At 36.2% G+C, this 18603-nt stretch overlaps 2 protein-coding genes across 2 annotated transcripts in view; both read left to right on the plus strand.

Annotated features, from left to right (window-relative positions):
• Window positions 1-18603, plus strand: part of LOC124360965 — a 49330-nt gene that overhangs the window by 10724 nt on the left and 20003 nt on the right. Inside the window, exons 8-12 of the mRNA XM_046815000.1 lie at window positions 5408-5736; window positions 9990-10265; window positions 12206-12514; window positions 12599-12707; window positions 16663-17522. Of these exons, the coding sequence (XP_046670956.1) occupies window positions 5408-5736; window positions 9990-10265; window positions 12206-12514; window positions 12599-12707; window positions 16663-17522 (1883 nt within the window). The remainder of the gene's footprint in view (window positions 1-5407; window positions 5737-9989; window positions 10266-12205; window positions 12515-12598; window positions 12708-16662; window positions 17523-18603) is intronic.
• Window positions 1011-17860, plus strand: LOC124359052 (facilitated trehalose transporter Tret1-like). Its single transcript, XM_046811453.1, has 6 exons — window positions 1011-1207; window positions 5408-5736; window positions 9990-10265; window positions 12206-12514; window positions 12599-12707; window positions 17203-17860. The coding sequence occupies exons 1-6, from the start codon at window positions 1093-1095 to the stop codon at window positions 17532-17534; spliced, it is 1470 nt and encodes a 489-aa protein (XP_046667409.1). The 5' UTR covers window positions 1011-1092; the 3' UTR covers window positions 17535-17860.

Below are 18603 nucleotides of genomic sequence, written 5' to 3' on the forward strand. Positions count from 1 at the left end.
AGGAGTGCGTTGATTCTCCACACTGATGGCCGGGCATCACAGGAGTGCGTTGGTTCTCCACACTGATGGCCGGGCATCACAGGAGTGCGTTGGTTCTCCACACTGATGGCCAGGCATCACAGGAGTGCCTCCACGCTGATGGTCGGAAGCATTATTGGCAGTATGTTCGGAAACTTTATAATCTTGTTCAAACTATTATAAGTATTGTTTTCTTGGTTCTCATTAGCATTTCAGTACTAAAGTATTATACTAGTTTTGTGGCAACATAAAAAAGTTGAACGCAAATGTAATCTCTACATAAAAGGCAAAGCCCTCATCCACTCACTTACTAATCCTCCAACTTGTAGGTATCTCAGAAAGTAGTTTTACTTAATTAGAAAAATTCAAGCATTTTTAAAAATTCATAAGGGTTGAAATGTGGTTTCAACTTATAGAAGAACTGTATATTGTTTCCCAACTTCTCGTCCTGTAAAAGTGAAATTTGATACACAGTTGTTTTATTCTCTAAAAAGAATAATCTAAGAGTTTTCACGATGATCAACCACCAATATGGATTGAAATAAGATTGCAGCTCTAGAAGAACTATATTTTTCTTTCTCAAATTCCCGACGTTTAGGACATCAGTGAAATATGACACACATGCATCTTGGATGTCTAAAATTTGACACAAATGTATCAGGATATTTTAATAAGTTTCAATGACTGCAACGTACTTTCAGGAATGTTTGCTATACTATTGAAATTTCGTATGCCCATGTCGTAAAATATACTCAATAGCGTGCAAAGCTACGGGCAACTGATAGTACCGATATATTTTGTTTACCATGTTGGTGCGACCACATAAGAGATATCATAATGAACCAACTATCTAACATTTACTGTGCAGAACTTCGGTTTAAACCAAATGACTTTGAAAAGTATTTGCTAGATCTGATATAATGTAGCGACAAGATAACGGGTGTGTAGAGAAATGCTCAACTTAGAACAATATTTGCCGTAAGCAATGCCGCATGTGACATTAGCTAGGCTTTTTCAGTTTCTTACTGTTCTTCTTGATCTGGTTACCCTCTTCCAGGAGAGTAAGAAAGAGAGATGGAGATGAAAAGAGAGGATGCCCAATACAGTCCTGTTGCCGGAGAACATCCTTCTCTCGGTGAACAATGGACAAAGCCGAGTCGCAAATATCTCTACATAAGTGTTGCTATATGTAAGTATCAATGCAGTTTAACATTACTGATTTATCTTTATATGAGAAGATTTTATTTTTGTTGATGTAACCCCGTACAAGTTAAAGTTTCCTGATCCTCAAATAGACTATAGTATTCTATTAACATTAAATTTACAATGGGAGAGAGACAAAGTGAAATCTAAAATAAAATTATATTTTGAAACTGTAAAGAAAGTGACAGTTATCTTAGAATATTACTTTTAGTACATTCTAACATAAAACCATGTATATAATAATTCATTAGCATCAATTATAGCTTTATTAATAACTATAATTATTAAAGCAGAAACTAAACAACTTAATATTATTCAAGCATAGATATACAATATACAGTATCCAGTATAAAGTCTTCTTATATAAGTATTCCTGTTACATATTTAGTAATTAATGACTTTTATGATATTTTAAATAATTTCAACTTGTAGATAATGTCAAAGTTATCTTAACAGATTTAAATAATACTTTATTTAAAGTTCGTATTTACTATGGGTGGTTTACGAAGATGGCATGAGTTTTCTTAGACATTTACCATCGTTCAATAATATGAAAACAAATAATAGCACTGCGTTTCGAGATCTGTAGGCTAATCTAATCTCTTAATCATGTAGATCCAACTACATCAAACTGAAAATAACAAATCATAGCAAAGCGATATGACAAGCTCACCTGTATTTGAGTTCACAATAGGACAGGGAGCTCGTGATATCCAATAGTGTAGGAGTCAAGAGCCAAGGTCCATTGCTTAAGCACACAATATTCAAAACGGTCGCTCTTGAAGTTGACAGAAATGTGTGTTATAAGAAAGAAACTGATTGTCAGCAACACTAATTTTAGGGGAAGTCGAAATTGAATGGGGGTAAAATATCCCCTGAAAAGAGGTAAAATAAGTAACAAAAAGTGTTATCCTAGATTAAGTTTTTTTAGCTTGACTCCCTTAAAAATAAACGTTTAACACGCAATTAAATGTTAAATTATCGTCATTTACAAATATACAGACCCTTAACCAATATCAGAGAGGATAATAAAAAGAGAATATAAAGAGTCACAATATCACTGTTCCATACGGATACACTAGAGTGTTACAGGTAAAATAAATTATGTACTAGCTATTAAAGTGGTGATTTTCGGTCTGAATGCAGGTGTTTAGTGTATAAAACTAAATTCACCCAGCAGGGATCACTTCTGGCTGGTCTATACCTTCCAGTTGAACCTACCACTGTGCGCAACAAAATCTAATGTGTCACTTAAATCTGTCAACCTTATGGATTACCAGGAGCGGTACATCACTAACCGTAAATGTCGAGATTCTTGGTTATTCGATAGGTTTAGTCTACTTCGGAAGATGACTGATGGAGTTGGTGGGATTCAATACCTAAGTGTCAAAGGTTCTTGCTAGCCTCAACATAAGGGTGTGCCACTCCCTGCCTGCTTTGGATCTTCCTCATGCCTAAATTCTTCATCATGGGTCTCGATAGGAGGCGGCCCCTACCCCCAACTCAGAATATCTTGTCACTCCGGAAGCAGCGCAAAAGTCTTTATAGGACTAGGACTAGGTGCAATATCTAAGCTTCTTGTCCTAATAGAACACACACACACACACACACACACACACACACACACACAATAGTTTGCGTGCTTACCGGATAATTAACCATGCTTTATGAAAAAAAAGTTCAATGATCTCATCCTCCATTAGATAATGATTTTCGTATGATTTTTTCAAAGTTCTTTATTTTTTGCAAAATTGTCCACTCTTAAACTTTAAATGCGATTTCTTCTTAGAAGTCTAATGCATATAGGGAATTTTTTTCGCCTATCAACAAAGTTCATCAAAAAAATTACCAGCGTGCTTGTTCCTGTCTTCACTGCCCTGTTTAATGCTTGCATCCCTGATGGAACTTCCCTTGAAAGTAAGTAAAAAAACTCTTTTATCTAAAAATATACTATGTATTCAGGCATATTTCTATTAAACCAATTTTCTCTAAGGGGTTTGAAAATATTGTTTTCAATAGACTTATTGAGTTTTTGTTTAGAAAATATACTGTCCCCATGTCAGTTTGGTTTTCGATCAGGTTAAATACAATCTGATGCCACTACGTTTGCTTCGAGAAGAATCCTTACTTATCTGTCTCAAAAAAGCTTTCGACCTTGTCGACCATTCAATTCTCTTGAGTGCTTGCTGACGTTGTTCGGGTATCATTGTACTTGGTTACAATGATTTAGAAGAATTTGTTCAATATTTTCACTATCTGAAGACTTGTGTAATTCTTTCTATGTAAATACACTTTTCTTGCACATTTCAAAGACAAACAATTCAGATTCACTCCTAAAGATAAAACATGTTTCCCTTTACTTTTTTATGAGCAACATCATGTTAATAATTTAACAACAAATTTCCTTGGTATTCACTTTGGTTATTGCATATAATGTATAATGTACTGTGTGTTATTGAATGCATGTACATGCATTTTGTAATAGTGAATGTGCCTAAATAGCGCATTGATTTTTTTCTTTGACAGAAGTTATTTATATGTTTATAATGTTGATTTTTTTTTAATGTACTATTTTTTGCTGCTATGTTTTTAATTTGTTTTGTTTTCTTTTAATTCGAATTGTATAAAGAGGATACTAATTGTTATGTTGTTTTTACTGTTAATATTAGATAATTTTTATTCTGACATTATATGGATAAGTAATTACTAGTTATTTTTATATTGGTTATATTTTTTGTATTCTTATTTTTAGTTCATTTGTAGTTTCAGGCACCTCGGAGAGTGGCCAGCATGTAATTTAATGCAAACTGAACTCTAAAAGTAATATTAAGTTTATTTTATTTTGTTAATCCTAATCACGCTACTGGACATGTGATTAGGCTATTCCTAAGATTTTATTTTTGTACTGTTTTTGTAATGTTTTGAAGGAATAAATCATTATTCTTTTATTATTCTCATTTTGATATCGGATTGTTTGACTACATTTACATGCTTGTTAAGCTATTAAACTCAGATGTCTTTGCTTTAAGGTGCTTTTCAGAATCTGCCTCAAGGAGAGCTCTTGACTTGGGCCACAATGGTCTAATTGAATCCAGACTGGGATTTGGTTTTTATTTCTGGGGTTTCTGTTGTGAGGCTTCTCTCCAAAGAATGATCTTGGAGGAAGAGAGACTTTGAGGATTGTCCAAAGCACTGTAGTCAGGACAGGATAGTTGTAGGGGGACAGTTGTTTCAGTCAAGTGACATCCTTACACTTGCCAAGTCTTCTTGTCTGACATTCCAGAATCTTTGCATTGAATAATCAACGTATCTTTCATACTTTCAATCATTTCTTATAACACCAGACATAGGACAAAATTTATTCATCGGAAGGTTTACACTGGATATTACTAAAAACTCAATTGTCTCTGTACGGACCAAGCTGTTTAATATCCTAGCTTCAAGTCTGATAATATTTCAAAATATTAAATATTTTATGTCCATATTAAAATGTCACATTCTGAGAGGACTTTTTACTCTCTTTGAGATGTATTTGTGTGATCATTATTACTTTGTTATTCCTGCATTTTTTATACATTATTTATTGTATTTCTATTTTAATACATTTTTACTTAAGTTTTTTTCATTTTAAAATATGTTTTAATAATTAGACTTATTAAAAATATTGTATTTTACTGTTTGATTTTTTTACACGACTGGGCAGAAACAATTTGTAATTTTCCACTGTGCAACAAATTCTTTGTCAACCTCAAAGTTATTATTGCACAAAAGATTGGCACCGAGCGCTAACAGTTATCGTTTTCTATTCACATACAACGATAGAAGTTTTGGAATTTGTCATCACTGATATATAGCTTATATAAAGTAAACAAAGAGACTAGTGTCGCACGTTCCTTAGAGACCGGTCAGAAATTGAAAGCAATCGACCCACACTTGATGCGTGACATAAACTAATATGAAACAACTACTTACTGGTAGTGTAACATTCGAGAGACCCTACCATCTGTGGGGTATGACAAAGTTATTGATATACATGATCAAGTTTACATCATTTCTAATCTTGATGTTGTATGTAAAATTATTTCTTCCTTTTAGGCCAAAATTAGACGGAAATAATCTTACTATGTGTTTATTAAATCATGCCATTCCATCGCAGAAGTGAAATCTTTCGGTAAATACTTTCCAGTGAACCTACAGTTCCTCATGTGTGGCACTGCGTTTGGATGGTCGTCACCGATGCTGATGAAACTTGAACTCTCCGCCACCGACGGCAGCACCATAGCCTCCGCCTTGCCGCTGGGTATCGTCCTGGGGCCGTTCGTGTCGGGGGTCCTGCTGGACAGGATCGGCAGGAAAGCCACAGTAGGCCTCAGCATGGGGATCATCACTTGCTGTTACGTCATCTTAACTCTAGTCAGCAGCGTCAGCCTCCTCTCCCTTGGCAGATTCATGGCGGGAGTAACCTGTGGTATCACCTTCGCCTCTGTGCCGCTGTACATTGCAGAAATATCTGAGGTCAGCCTTGCAGTCTGTAATACTCATAAGTATATGTAGATCTGAGTACATAACCATAAGACAGTATAACCTGTGGTATCACCTTCGCCTCTGTGCCGCTGTACATTGCAGAAATATCTGAGGTCAGCCTTGCAGTCTGTAATACTCATAAGTATATGTAGATCTGAGTACATAACCATAAGACAGTATAACCTGTGGTATCACCTTTGCCTCTGTGCCGCTGTACATTGCAGAAATATCTGAGGTCAGCCTTGCAGTCTGTAATACTCATAAGTATATGTACATCTGAGTACACAACAATATGTATAAAATATATATCATGGTTTGAACTATTAGAAGTATTTTAAAATTATAATTTTTCAAAAAGAGGTATCTTCTATTTCCACTTTTAAACGTTATTCTTCATGATTTCTTAGTCCATTGCCCAAATTATCAAATGGAATAAGAGGAAGAATACCGAGTAAAGTCATCGGTGCTAAAAAATGCTGTGTTTCAGACAGGATTTGAACCTGCCCTATTTATAGTATAGTACCAAAGTCCTACAACAAAAACCTATAGGTCATCGGCACTACAAATTGAAAATGAAGGCATTGAACTTCAGGCACAGGGGAAAAATACAAAGATTTTGTTTGTATTCTCTGTGCTTCCGAAATTCTGGCTAAATTATTCATGTTAGTTATTATTATTGACTTCTAATTGCGTGCTGTAATAAATATCATATACATCATCCTCAACATAATTATTTTTTATACAAATATTTTAATTATTTACAATATTTTGAACTCATATGGTTTTGTTCAATACATAAGTACATATTTATTAACCTAAAAATCAAAAGTTTCTGTAAAAATATCTCAAAATACATTCAAATTGTTTATGTATGACTTTAAACAGTACTTTTTGTGGTTTTCGTGGAAATATACCTATTTTCGATATCCTAATAACAAAATTTTCAGAAAATCCGTCACAACTTTCCTTCGGCTATAAATTCTAAAAACAAAACCAACCTAAGAGTTATAATTTATAAGCATATTGCGAGCTTTCGAAAATACAAAAAACACTTTTTATCACTAATATTATTCGATGCAGCAACTTATGTATTGTTTTCACATGTTTTGTATATTTACCGTGTTCATCAGTTCAAAATATGATCTATAATCATAAAATTTAATTCAATCGAACAATTGCAGAAAATTTAAACAGTTTTTATTGTGTATTAATATGTTCCAGTGTTCTTCAGAGTAACATCAACGATAAGCTGTGACAATTTATTGTACAGTGTTATAAATTAATGTTAAGATGCTTTCATTTATTTAAAGTTTTAGTTGTGTGTCTACAGTGCTTGATATCGTATAAGATTTTGAGCAGGTGCGAGTTCAAATGTTGGGAAATCATGCCGAGTGACTAAAGAGTCTTACCTCCCAACTGTTCAATGAACGGGGATAAAAACCTTCAATTTAGATAACGTAAGACTACAGTTATTGTTATTTAATGAGTTTGCGATCAAGGAGAGAGAAAACTAAAAATTGAAAATCAAAATCCCCCCTTTTTCTCTTCCTTTGGAATCCGGTGATTTTTAATTATTTTCTCGTAAGAGAAATCCCTTAATCGATACATCTGAACCAGGTGTCAATACTCATATCGCAGTGAAATGCAGTTTTATCCATTTTATTAAATCTTAGTCTTGGATCTGGCAGCTTCTCAGACAGTTATATCGCTAACAGGACTACTTCTCGTTGTAAAAATTTGATTCTTTGAGATACCAGACATTGAATTTGTAAGCATCACGCCTTAAATACAAACGTAATTCTTTGAAGATTCAGGTTCCTACTAATTTTTGTGTGTCAGATTTGGAGTTTAAAGCATCAATAAAAGGATTCGACTATTTTAGCAGTTGTTACAAGAGATTCCAAGTTTCTTGTACGGGCTTTGAGAAAACGCAGGGTGAATCGTCGTCGCCGGCTCCCTTGTGTACTGTTAAGGTTCCCGGTAAGGACGCAGAATTAAAAACAGCGTGTCAATAGTTCAATATTGCTCACGATCTTCTCTTTCCGGAAAATAAATAGGAACTTCAGACAAATTGGAATCTGGTGAGATAAGTTATAGTGACACACAGTTATGTCCCAACCAGCAAAGATAAGAAGATAAGATAAGATTATAAGTAGTATTAGCTCCTTAAGTCCCAAAATAAGAGAGTTTATTTCCTGCTTCTGCGGGATGGTGTTACCTCTGAGTTTGGTTATCCAGTTGCATCTTGTCCGAACAACTTTAGGGCTTCTTTGAAGTGTCGTAGGTTTACACTTATTTCCATTATTTTCTTTCTCATAGTTGTTATTTGCTTCGTAAATAAATTTCAGGAAGTTGATATTGTTGAATTGCTTTGATCGTCCTTGCGTTCGGCGATTACCTCTATGTATCCAAAGGATTAGGAAGGAAACAGGATTTCCAACATTGCCATCGTTCAATGATAAAACAATCAGTATCACTACATTTTTGAAAAACTTACTAAAAATGAATATTAAAGACCAAACAAAGTAGAGAATTTAGATAAATCAATTTTCAGTCACTTTACAGTTTTATTAAGTTTCTTTAGAATGAACTAACAATAAAGAGGGCCAACCTGTGCCCAGATTTGCCACAAACTGTTGTAAGTGATTGGTTATTCTGAACAAGTGTATTCAGATCTGCATTATAAGAGTATAGGCCAGATTATAATAATCGGTGTTGGTTTTGAGTGCATGATTGCACAACATGATTGCTGTTATTTCTCAGACATGCATGGCACATTGCTCTAGTATTATCTGTTGTAAGTGGTTGGTTATTCTGAACAAGTGTATTCAGATCTGCATTATAAGAGTATAGGTCAGATTATAATAATCGGTGTTGGTTTTGAGTGCATGATTGCACAACATGATTGCTGTTATTCCTCAGACATGCATGGCACATTGCTCTAGTATTATCTGTTGTTAAGTGGTTGGTTATTCTCTGAACAAGTGTATTCAGATCTGCATTATAAGAGTATAGGTCAGATTATATAATAATCGGTGTTGGTTTTGAGTGCATGATTGCACAACATGATTGCTGTTATTCCTCAGACATGCATGGCACATTGCTCTAGTATTATCTGTTGTTACTGGTTGGTTATTCTGAACAAGTGTATTCAGATCTGCATTATAAGAGTATAGGTCAGATTATAATAATCGGTGTTGGTTTTGAGTGCATGATTGCACAACATGATTGCTGTTATTCCTCAGACATGCATGGCACATTGCTCTAGTATTATCTGTTGTTACTGGTTGGTTATTCTGAACAAGTGTATTCAGATCTGCATTATAAGAGTATAGGTCAGATTATAATAATCGGTGTTGGTTTTGAGTGCATGATTGCACAACATGATTGCTGTTATTTCTCAGACATGCATGGCACATTGCTCTAGTATTATCTGTTGTAACTGGCTTCTAGCATCAACAAAATTTCAAAACAAGTATTGTTTTTACTCTAATATTTAAAGGTAACAGATGCACAAGAAATTTTACCTTTTATGAGTTTTCTGAAAACATAATATGGCCATCGAAAATGCTAATATTATTTTCAAAATGCTGAGTGTTTGTGGTAATTTTCTAAGAAGTTAGTATTTTACATATTATTGATATTAGTTAACGAAACTCAAACTACACCCTACATGCAGTAATATAATATTTTTTTACTGATACAGCACCTTAGTTTCATATGATTTACTTCCAATAACCTCCAGAATAGTAGGTAAGTTTAAAATTAAAAGTTTCATATTCATTTGTCATTAACGTTTCGAGAGAAAATATAAGATCAAAATTTATCCTTGGTTTGTAAACCGGATTAACTTCTGTGTTAAATAAGTACAAGACATTTAAATTGAAGTTATAAATAAAGTAAATTGTTACGTTTTTTATTAGGTATTACATTTTGGAGTAAAAAAGTGTAAGGCTTTATATGCACACCATTTAAGCCAACACAGTGACAATGAAGTCACCTGCTGTCATTTTGTCATACTGTCATTTTAAAATGCCACTTAAATTACTCTTAATTGTTACAAATAGAAATTTAATTACACATAAAATGTGGTAAAAATAAATTTCAGACCCACGTTTAGTTTAAACAAATATACATTGTATTAATGCACTCGTAAAACTTTGGCAGAAACACTGTTTATATTATTAATTTGGTTGCATTTAGTGATTCTATATTAACAAATGACCACTGACTGGGTTTCCCAGGATTCTGTTCGAGGTTTTCTGAACACAATGAACCAGTTCTCGGTGGGGTCCGGAAGTCTGTTGATGTACGCAGTCGGCCCTCTCGTCAGCTACGCCTACCTCCACTACATGTTGCTGGGATTGTGTGCTACCTTCTTTGTACTCTTCCCTCTCCTGCCTGACTCTCCGTACTCTCTAGTCACGAGGGGAAAGGTTACGGAGGCAGAGCGAACACTTGCCAAGCTCAGAGGGAATTCATCGGTATCGTTGATAGAAAAGGAACTCCAAGTAATACAGGTTCGTTTTGTCGATCATGCAAAGTATAACCTATAGAAGAAGACCTTGTAAATCGATTTCCTGAACATTGAGGTGCAATCGTTGCTTTTTCTCTCATATTTTTAAGGATCCAAGAAGCATTGAATCTTGGATGGAACTATATAAAATAAAGTTTTTCCTTAATACAGCTACTCGTATAAAGCATATATTTTAGTTGTCTCCTGTAGTATTTGTCTCCTTGACTCTTCACCCTTGTGCTGCCATGTCACCTTTAAACGGTGTGTGCTTTAGACATCACGTTATCCTCAAATACAAAATTCTACCTTCTTTAACAGTTTGTATGGCTGAAATTGAATCAATGTTGGTTGCCATGTTTTGTCACTTTCAATGCCGACAAATATCATTCAACTGTCTGTTAATTTCAGTGATATAGCATAACGTGGGCAACTTGAAGTATGGGTGAAATTTACTCTATGTTGGTTGCCATGTTTTGTCACTTTCAATACCGACAAATATCATTCTACTGTCTGTTAATTTCAGTGATATAGCATAACGTGGGCAACTTGAAGTATGGCTGAAATTTACTCTATGTTTGTTGCCATGTTTTGTCACTTTCAATGCCGACAAATATCATTCAACTGTCTGTTAATTTCAGTGATATAGCATAACGTGGGCAACTTGAAGTATGGCTGAAATTTTCTCTATGTTGGTTGCCATGTTTTGTCACTTTCAATGCCGACAAATATCATTCAACTGCCTGTTAATTTCAGTGATATAGCATAACGTGGGTAACTTGAAGGTACGGAAGGTGCTTTATTTATACTTTTTAGTTTGTACTGATAAGAGTATCATTATTGAAACTATTGCACCTGATGAGACAATGAGATTGCCAATTCACCTAGATTGCACTAAACTCTGTAATATGGGTGTATCTATTGTGAAAATGATGCAACGAGTTCGTTTTGAACTTCTTCGTTCTTCGTCGTCAGAAATTTTTTGGATCCCTGTAGACGAACCTGACCCCAGACTTCAGGAGTCAAGTCTGCGACACGTTAGATTTCAGATGCTGCACGTAAGAGGAAGGTGAACTGGAGCTAAACTCTCATTCGACTTCAGTTATGTATCTCTTTTGGGAGTTACCGCTTTGTTAATACAACTAAGTTTTGCCTGTGTAATATCAATACTTTCTCTGAAGTCTGGTAAGCGAAAATGTAGTATAACTAAAAGATTTATTTAGTTATTATTTATTTGTCTTCTAGACCTTTTTAGTTCCACTTCTAAATACTGGATTTTTTATATTGGAGAAAGTTTGTAAAAGTTAAATGGTACCATTTTGTTATAATTTAGTTGAATGAAAGCTTCTGTTGCGAAAATATTAATGACGTGTAAGTCTTTCTCATATTATGGTTGTAAGAAGATGAAAAAGCGATGTAGTCAATTAAAAAATAAAAACAAAATAACGGTTTTTTTGTTCAACGTTTAATTTGTTTTAAGTTTAAAGTCACCTTAGTATTGTATACGGATGTATTTAATACTTTACTAACATGTACTATTTCAGATTTACAGGAATGTTTCTAGATTTTTATTTTCAGGTGTATAGGCTGTCTTTGTTCATGTATTTGAAATCCAAAATTAAAACCGAAAGAATCTAATTGCTATTTACATAAATTGTGAAGTGTTTTTTTTATTTCGACCTCTTTGTTGGAAACTTAGATAAGAGATATTACAACATTTAGATAGTGATGGTAACTTCAATGTTTACGACCTTGAAATGAATGTAAGTTACACTTCCATTAAAGCAAATACTATGGCAAGCTCCAATTCCATACAAATTGGTTTGGTCTTACCTCATTAAGTATAACGTAAGACGTTTGCTAAATTTACGTATTATACGCGATATTAATATCCAAAGTGGCAATAACATAAAACCATTTCCTAAAGTTAATCGGTGATGGTTCTAGAAATCAATCACTGAGGGCCAAGAAGGATCAACGTCTGTGAGAGAGTTGGTCAGTTCACGTGGTAACCGCCTGGCCCTAACCATCTGCCTGGTGTTGTTAGTGTCCCAGCAGCTCTGCGGAGTCTCCATCGTCTTCCTGTATCTGGAGCAAATATTCCAGATGACGGGGACCAACATCTCCAGCAGCACTTGCTCCACCGTGGTCGGCTTCATACTCGTTATCTCGGGCGGCATCTCCCCCCTCGCAGTCAAATACTTCGGCTACAAAAAGCCTCTTTTGGTATCCACCTCCGGCATGGCTTTAGGAATGGTATGTTTCACACTAAAATTTCACCGATTCTCACTATTTCTTGGAATTTTTGAAACTCGCTTACATCTGCTTACTTGCTTACAGGGAAATCTCGGAGCTTACTTAGCTATGAAGTTTTATGGAGTGAACGTGACTTCTTTCAATTGGTTACCACTCCTCAGTGTGGTGGTGTATATTGTATCCTTCAATATCGGTAAGTATATCAAGAGCATACCTGTAAGAATCACTTCTGGGAAATCAACTGTGAATAACGTTGTCCAAAAAGGATGTCAAAATAATTAATAAGTAAATAAATAAAGTGTTACAACAGAAGAGTTATATAAAATCGTGGTAACAGTAACAGTTTGTATATAAACTCTGGACATTTGTTGTTACATCTAATCGTTAACAGGTATTTGTCTGAGCATCGGTGAAGATTTTTACTTAGTCTCATGGTTAACAAGGTTGCCAACAAATAAATCATAGAATAAACAAATTTGTATTAACACTGAGCTAAATCATTTGGTTTGGCAAGAATTTCGTTAAAATTTGTCTTGTTCTTCAATTCTCCATTGATGAAATTATTTGTATTTAGAAAAAAGGGAGTTCTATGATTGTGCATATCCTTTCATGGTATTTGGCTGGTTTTTTCGCTTGGGGCGGCCTACTGCCATGCACTTAAGCCTCAAGGGCTTTTTGCGCATCCCGGAAACACACCATGAGGCCTACCAGTCTATGATTTCAGCAGTTAAAAAAACCGCAGAAAACAACCTATCAGGTCCTCCTGGGGAAATACACAACCTTTGTCCAAACTACCAAAGATGGCATACCGCACCCTTGCTATTGAAGGGCAATCAAAGAGCAGGTGCTCAGCAGTTTCATTCTGTTCATCACACATTCTACAGAGCGGATCCTCCTAAAGGATGCCGACTCTGTGAAGATGCTTCTTCAGGTGACCATGTCCCTTGATAAGACCCATAACCCGAGAAGACATTAATCTATTTAATGAGAGAAGGTCAGACGCCACTCTGGAGGAAGGCGACTGTATTACCATTCTGCTCATTCTCAAGCCCGGATGCAACCTCCACCTTCTCTCATGTTCCGGGCGAACCCATTTCGATACAGCCCTCTTTTGGTTTGAATCCTTTGATTCACACTTTGGAACAGAACGATTGAGGGTCCGTTATAATTGACGCTGAGCCCCGGTTGGCCAGGGCATCAGATATTTTGTTCCCAGGGATCCCCCCATGACCAGGAACGCAACAAACGGTCACATTGTTGACTCTGGCAAGGGAGTGTTAGTAAAATACAATTGTAAATGAAATTTTGTACATTTTGGTTAGCTTTCACTAATTTTTATGTCAATTCCTTTTATCTATCTGCCTTTGTGTCTGTTTCCGCTGGATATCTCAGGAAAGAATTAAGCCAAGGACTTTTTGCAAAGAAGTGTTTAGTGAGGACTATCTAGCATAACCATTATTACGGTATCTCCAGAAAAGTTTCATCTTTAGGCTTAAAGTTTTGCATTAAACTTCATGTGTACATGGGCAAGATTTAATTCAATGAAGGTTAATTTCTATCTATAGGATGTCACTGAGCTTCCTATAGATTGAAGGTTGTTTTTAAGTGTATTGCTCATTAGGCTGGCTTATTTCTCTTGTGTCAGTCTGTGAGCTGTAAATATCCCTTCTCTGTCTGACTGCCTGTCTGTACGTGACACGTGGCATGGTGTACTATTAAATTTCAATCTACAGGATGTCACTGAGCTTCACTGAAGTGTATTGCTCATTAGGCTGGCTTATTTCTCTTGTGTCAGTCTGTGAGCTGTAAATATCCCTTCTCTGTCTGACTGCCTGTCTGTACGTGACACGTGGCATGGTGTACTATTAAATTTCAATCTACAGGATGTCACTGAGCTTCACTGAAGTGTATTGCTCATTAGGCTGGCTTATTTCTTTTGTATCAGTCTGTGAGTTATAAATATCACTTCTCTGTCTGATTGCCTGCCTGTACGTGACACGTGGCATGGTGTACTATTAAATTTCAATCTACAGGATGTCACTGAGCTTCACTGAAGTGTATTGCTCATTAGGCTGGCTTATTTCTCTTGTGTCAGTCTGTGAGCTGTAAATATCACTTCTCTGTCTGACTGCCTGTCTGTACGTGACACGTGGCATGGTGTACTATTAAATTTCAATCTACAGGATGTCACTGAGCTTCACTGAAGTGTATTGCTCATTAGGCTGGCTTATTTCTCTTGTGTCAGTCTGTGAGCTGTAAATATCACTTCTCTGTCTGACTGCCTGTATGTTTTTTTTTTTACGATAGGAAAATGCATTATGCACCGTCAGGGACAGGTGTTCGCCCTGGTGTGTGGGACTCTCACCCACTAAAAACCTACCGGTCCAGGCATTGGAAACCCTCTCGGGAACGCATCTCTGCAACTACTTCAAGAGGGTGCCATCGTTCGCCCAATGGGCATTACTTCATTCTAAAATCCACCAGCATGAGCTATTCTGGTGCTTTATAGCTGCTCTCTTCTTTTTTGCCTTAGCACCCTCTTGCAGAACGCAGCGACAGCGTTCCACGATTCGGGACTGGACAACATCTCTTCTATAAGGGTCTCCGGCGAAACATGCCCGATAGCTGCCTCCAGCTCCCTTCTCTCCGTTTCCCACCTTCTACATTTGAAGAAGGTGTGCAAGGCATCGTCCGCATCCGAATCCCCGTACTGGCATTCCGGACTCGGGATCTTCCCCATTCTGTTAAGGTAGAAGCCGAAACAACCGTGCCCAGTGAGAAGCTGGGTACCTCTTCAAATGAAGAAGTCTACCTCTCCATGCTCTCTTTCGGTCCATCCCCTCAGATCACCTATGAGCCTAAAAGACCAACGTCCTCGACTCTCCGTCTCCCAGCGAGTTTGCCACTCATCCATTGTGTGTGAACGGGCAGTAGCACGGCTGACAGTGCCATTCCCATCGTATACACGCTTCCGCTCAAGAGCAAGAAGATCGATGGGAATTACCCCCGCAATCACAAGGACGGCCGGCTCCGAAACTGTACGATAGGCAGATGAAATCCGGAGAGCTCCTCTTTAATAATATTATTATTATAAATAATAATAATAATAATATTACATTATTAATATCTAGACTCATGCTATTTTCGGTATAAATCTAAAGTAAAATAAAATTTCCAAGATTATCCCGCCATTATCAGATATTTACTATGCTATACTTTACTTACAAGTTTTATCAGTAAACAACTATACCTTAGATTTTATAAACAATTATTTAAATAACATTTACTTTTTCAAGTCCCATTAAGCGGGATTGCTTATTAAAAATTTTATTCAATTTGATTTTGTGATGACTGCAGTTTGTTCAATTATACTAAAGAATTCCTAAGCTTAATATGCCACGCGAATACATAAAATGCTGCAGTTTGTAGAGACTCTTTCAGATGGTGCGGGATACTGTTTTCCTTGTTGCTACAATTAATTCTTTCATACTGAAAAGACTCTTTCTGGCTACAGTTTTTCCTATTCCATTTCAAATTTTGCTTCAACTGAATAAGTAAAAATAAAACTATAACAATAAATCTGCATTGTTCTAATGCTGCCCACGTCTATTTGAGGTTATAAACTATTAGATTCCAATTGTGTTCTGTTTAACCTCGAAAAGTCATTTGGTCGTTTAGTAATAAGTATCTATATATAGCTTACTTTAGTACCTATTTTGTTATTAAATAAAAAACATGACATTTTAATGAAACTACATTACTCATTGTGAATATGATCTTTACACAATCATACTTATATGTAAGAAACGTTGGCATGAATGGTTGTCTCATATCATTATTGAAGAGGCCAATGTAATTGCCCCAAATGAGTACAGGCGGGCCTGACTTTTGACCTTCCCCCTTTTTTAATCTCATATCCTTCAGCACTAACTCAGGGGGTTTCCTTTAAATTGTTCATTTATATATTTTTATTTTAGTACTTTTTGCATTATCTGCAAGCAATATGTGATGTTGCTCTGTGTCTGACATATTTATTCTTGAAATTGATCACTCCTGATCTTTTCTTTACAGTGTCTGAATTATTTACTTCAGATTGAGTTTTTATGTGTTCACATTTACTATTGGTCACTGTAGACTTATGTTCTCAGGCATCGCTAACATCCCGTGGGCGTTGGCAGGAGAGCTGTTACCCAAAAACGTCAAGTCCAACGCTGTGACAATGATCGCGTCAACGAGCGTACTATTCGCCTTCCACCTAGTAATAAAGAATCTACTGTTCTCAGGCTTCGCTAACATCCCGTGGGCGTTGGCAGGAGAGCTGTTCCCCAACAACGTCAAGTCCAACGCTGTGACAATGATCGCGTCAACGAGCGTACTATTCGCCTTCCACCTAGTAATAAAGAATCTACTGTTCTCAGGCTTCGCTAACATCCCGTGGGCGTTGGCAGGAGAGCTGTTCCCCAACAACGTCAAGTCCAACGCTGTGACAATGATCGCGTCAACGAGCGTACTATTCGCCTTCCACCTAGTAATAAAGAATCTACTGTTCTCAGGCTTCGCTAAAATCCCGTGGGCGTTGGCAGGAGAGCTGTTCCCCAACAACGTCAAGTCCAACGCTGTGACAATGATCGCGTCAACAAGCGGGCTCTTCGCCTTCCACCTAGTAATAAAGAATCTACTGTTCACAGGCTTCGCTAACATCCCGTGGGCGTTGGCAGGAGAGCTGTTCCCCAACAATGTCAAGTCCAACGCTGTGACAATGATCGCGTCAACGAGCGGGCTCTTCGCCTTCCTCACGGTGAAACTGTTCCCGTACCTCACTCTGTTGCTGGGTCTTCACTTCTTGTTCTGCGTGTGCAGCCTCATGTGCCTGCTCACTGTCGTCTTTATGTGGCTGGTCGTGCAAGATACGAGTAGCATGTCGTTCGTTGAGATCCAGCTCATGTTGAACGGCCATAAGAGAATAGACCTTTCACTCAATAAACCACTGAAAAGTCCTCTTGCAGATGTAGAACTCTGAAATTATGTCATCAAACAATAAACTGTGACCACCTTGCCTGGGGGGCGAAGTTATCGGTTTTGTGCTTTATAATGGAATGAATCTTGGTATGGTAGTTATGGGCCTGCTGCTGTAAAACGACTCCATAAGAATTATGACGAACCTCAAGCACTCGCAAGCTTATATTACAGGAAACAGAAATGTGAGAAATGTCTCATTTAAGCATTTATACGTTTATATCCAATCATTTGTTTAGCTTTGTTTATAGTCCAATATGTAAGCCATGATTAACAAATAAATTTGAGTTTTTTTTAATGCCTACAAATACATAAACACTATAAAAAATTTACAATTGTTTATCTCTAGTTATACTATATTACTGTAATTTTTTCAATTTACAAATGGTTTTTATGAGGCCATCAAGATCTTGACTCACCTTAATTATATTTATGATTTTATTTAAATAAAATCAGCCTTCTTTTCAAGTAGAAGATGATTGGCCTAGAAGGAATGATAATAAATGAAAAGATAGCAGATTGAGATCAGCGGAATTACCTTTGTAACAAAATAATGTTTTGAGTTTAAGAGTAAAGAGTTTAGTAGTCGTTGGGTTTTGATTTTCAGAGGTTTGTTTGTTTGAGCACATGTTCACTCATCAAATTCCGACGAAAGCATTCCGCTAACTTTTGGCGTGGCTTTAGATAGCGCAAGTTAACAAACAAATGAAACCTCTGTCAAACAAAGCAAGATTGTGTTTACTCGAAAATTAGATATCATTATAGTTTTAAAATTCTGAGAACTCTTACAGAACTTCCTCCTCCTTAGAACATGTAGTAATCATAACTTTTTAGTTGTGTATACGCCAAAATAAATAAACAAACTAGAGTTACGAAATCATACAATGTGTAAATTTGAAACACTTGGCATACCAAATTTAATTGACAAATGTATGAGCTATGTTCAATATGATCTATGATTAAGCAAAAATATTGAAGCCTATTCGGATTTCAAAATGTATTTTCCAATAGATGTGACTCTATTGGAGTTTAATATATTTAAGAGTTTAATAAATGTTCTCGCTGAATACGAC

The sequence above is a fragment of the Homalodisca vitripennis genome, chromosome 4, assembly GCF_021130785.1.
Source record: "Homalodisca vitripennis isolate AUS2020 chromosome 4, UT_GWSS_2.1, whole genome shotgun sequence".
Lineage (NCBI taxonomy): Eukaryota > Metazoa > Arthropoda > Insecta > Hemiptera > Cicadellidae > Homalodisca > Homalodisca vitripennis.

What these genes read in the sequence shown, in the direction of transcription:
- LOC124359052 (XM_046811453.1), top strand. Translation starts at nt 1,093, where the DNA reads ATGGAGATGAAAAGAGAGGATGCCCAATACAGTCCTGTTGCCGGAGAA. An exon ending in AGGAACTCCAAGTAATACAG is followed by an intron (nt 10,266 to 12,205) that starts GTTCGTTTTGTC and finishes TGATGGTTCTAG; the next exon opens with AAATCAATCACTGAGGGCCA. An exon ending in CCGGCATGGCTTTAGGAATG is followed by an intron (nt 12,515 to 12,598) that starts GTATGTTTCACA and finishes ACTTGCTTACAG; the next exon opens with GGAAATCTCGGAGCTTACTT.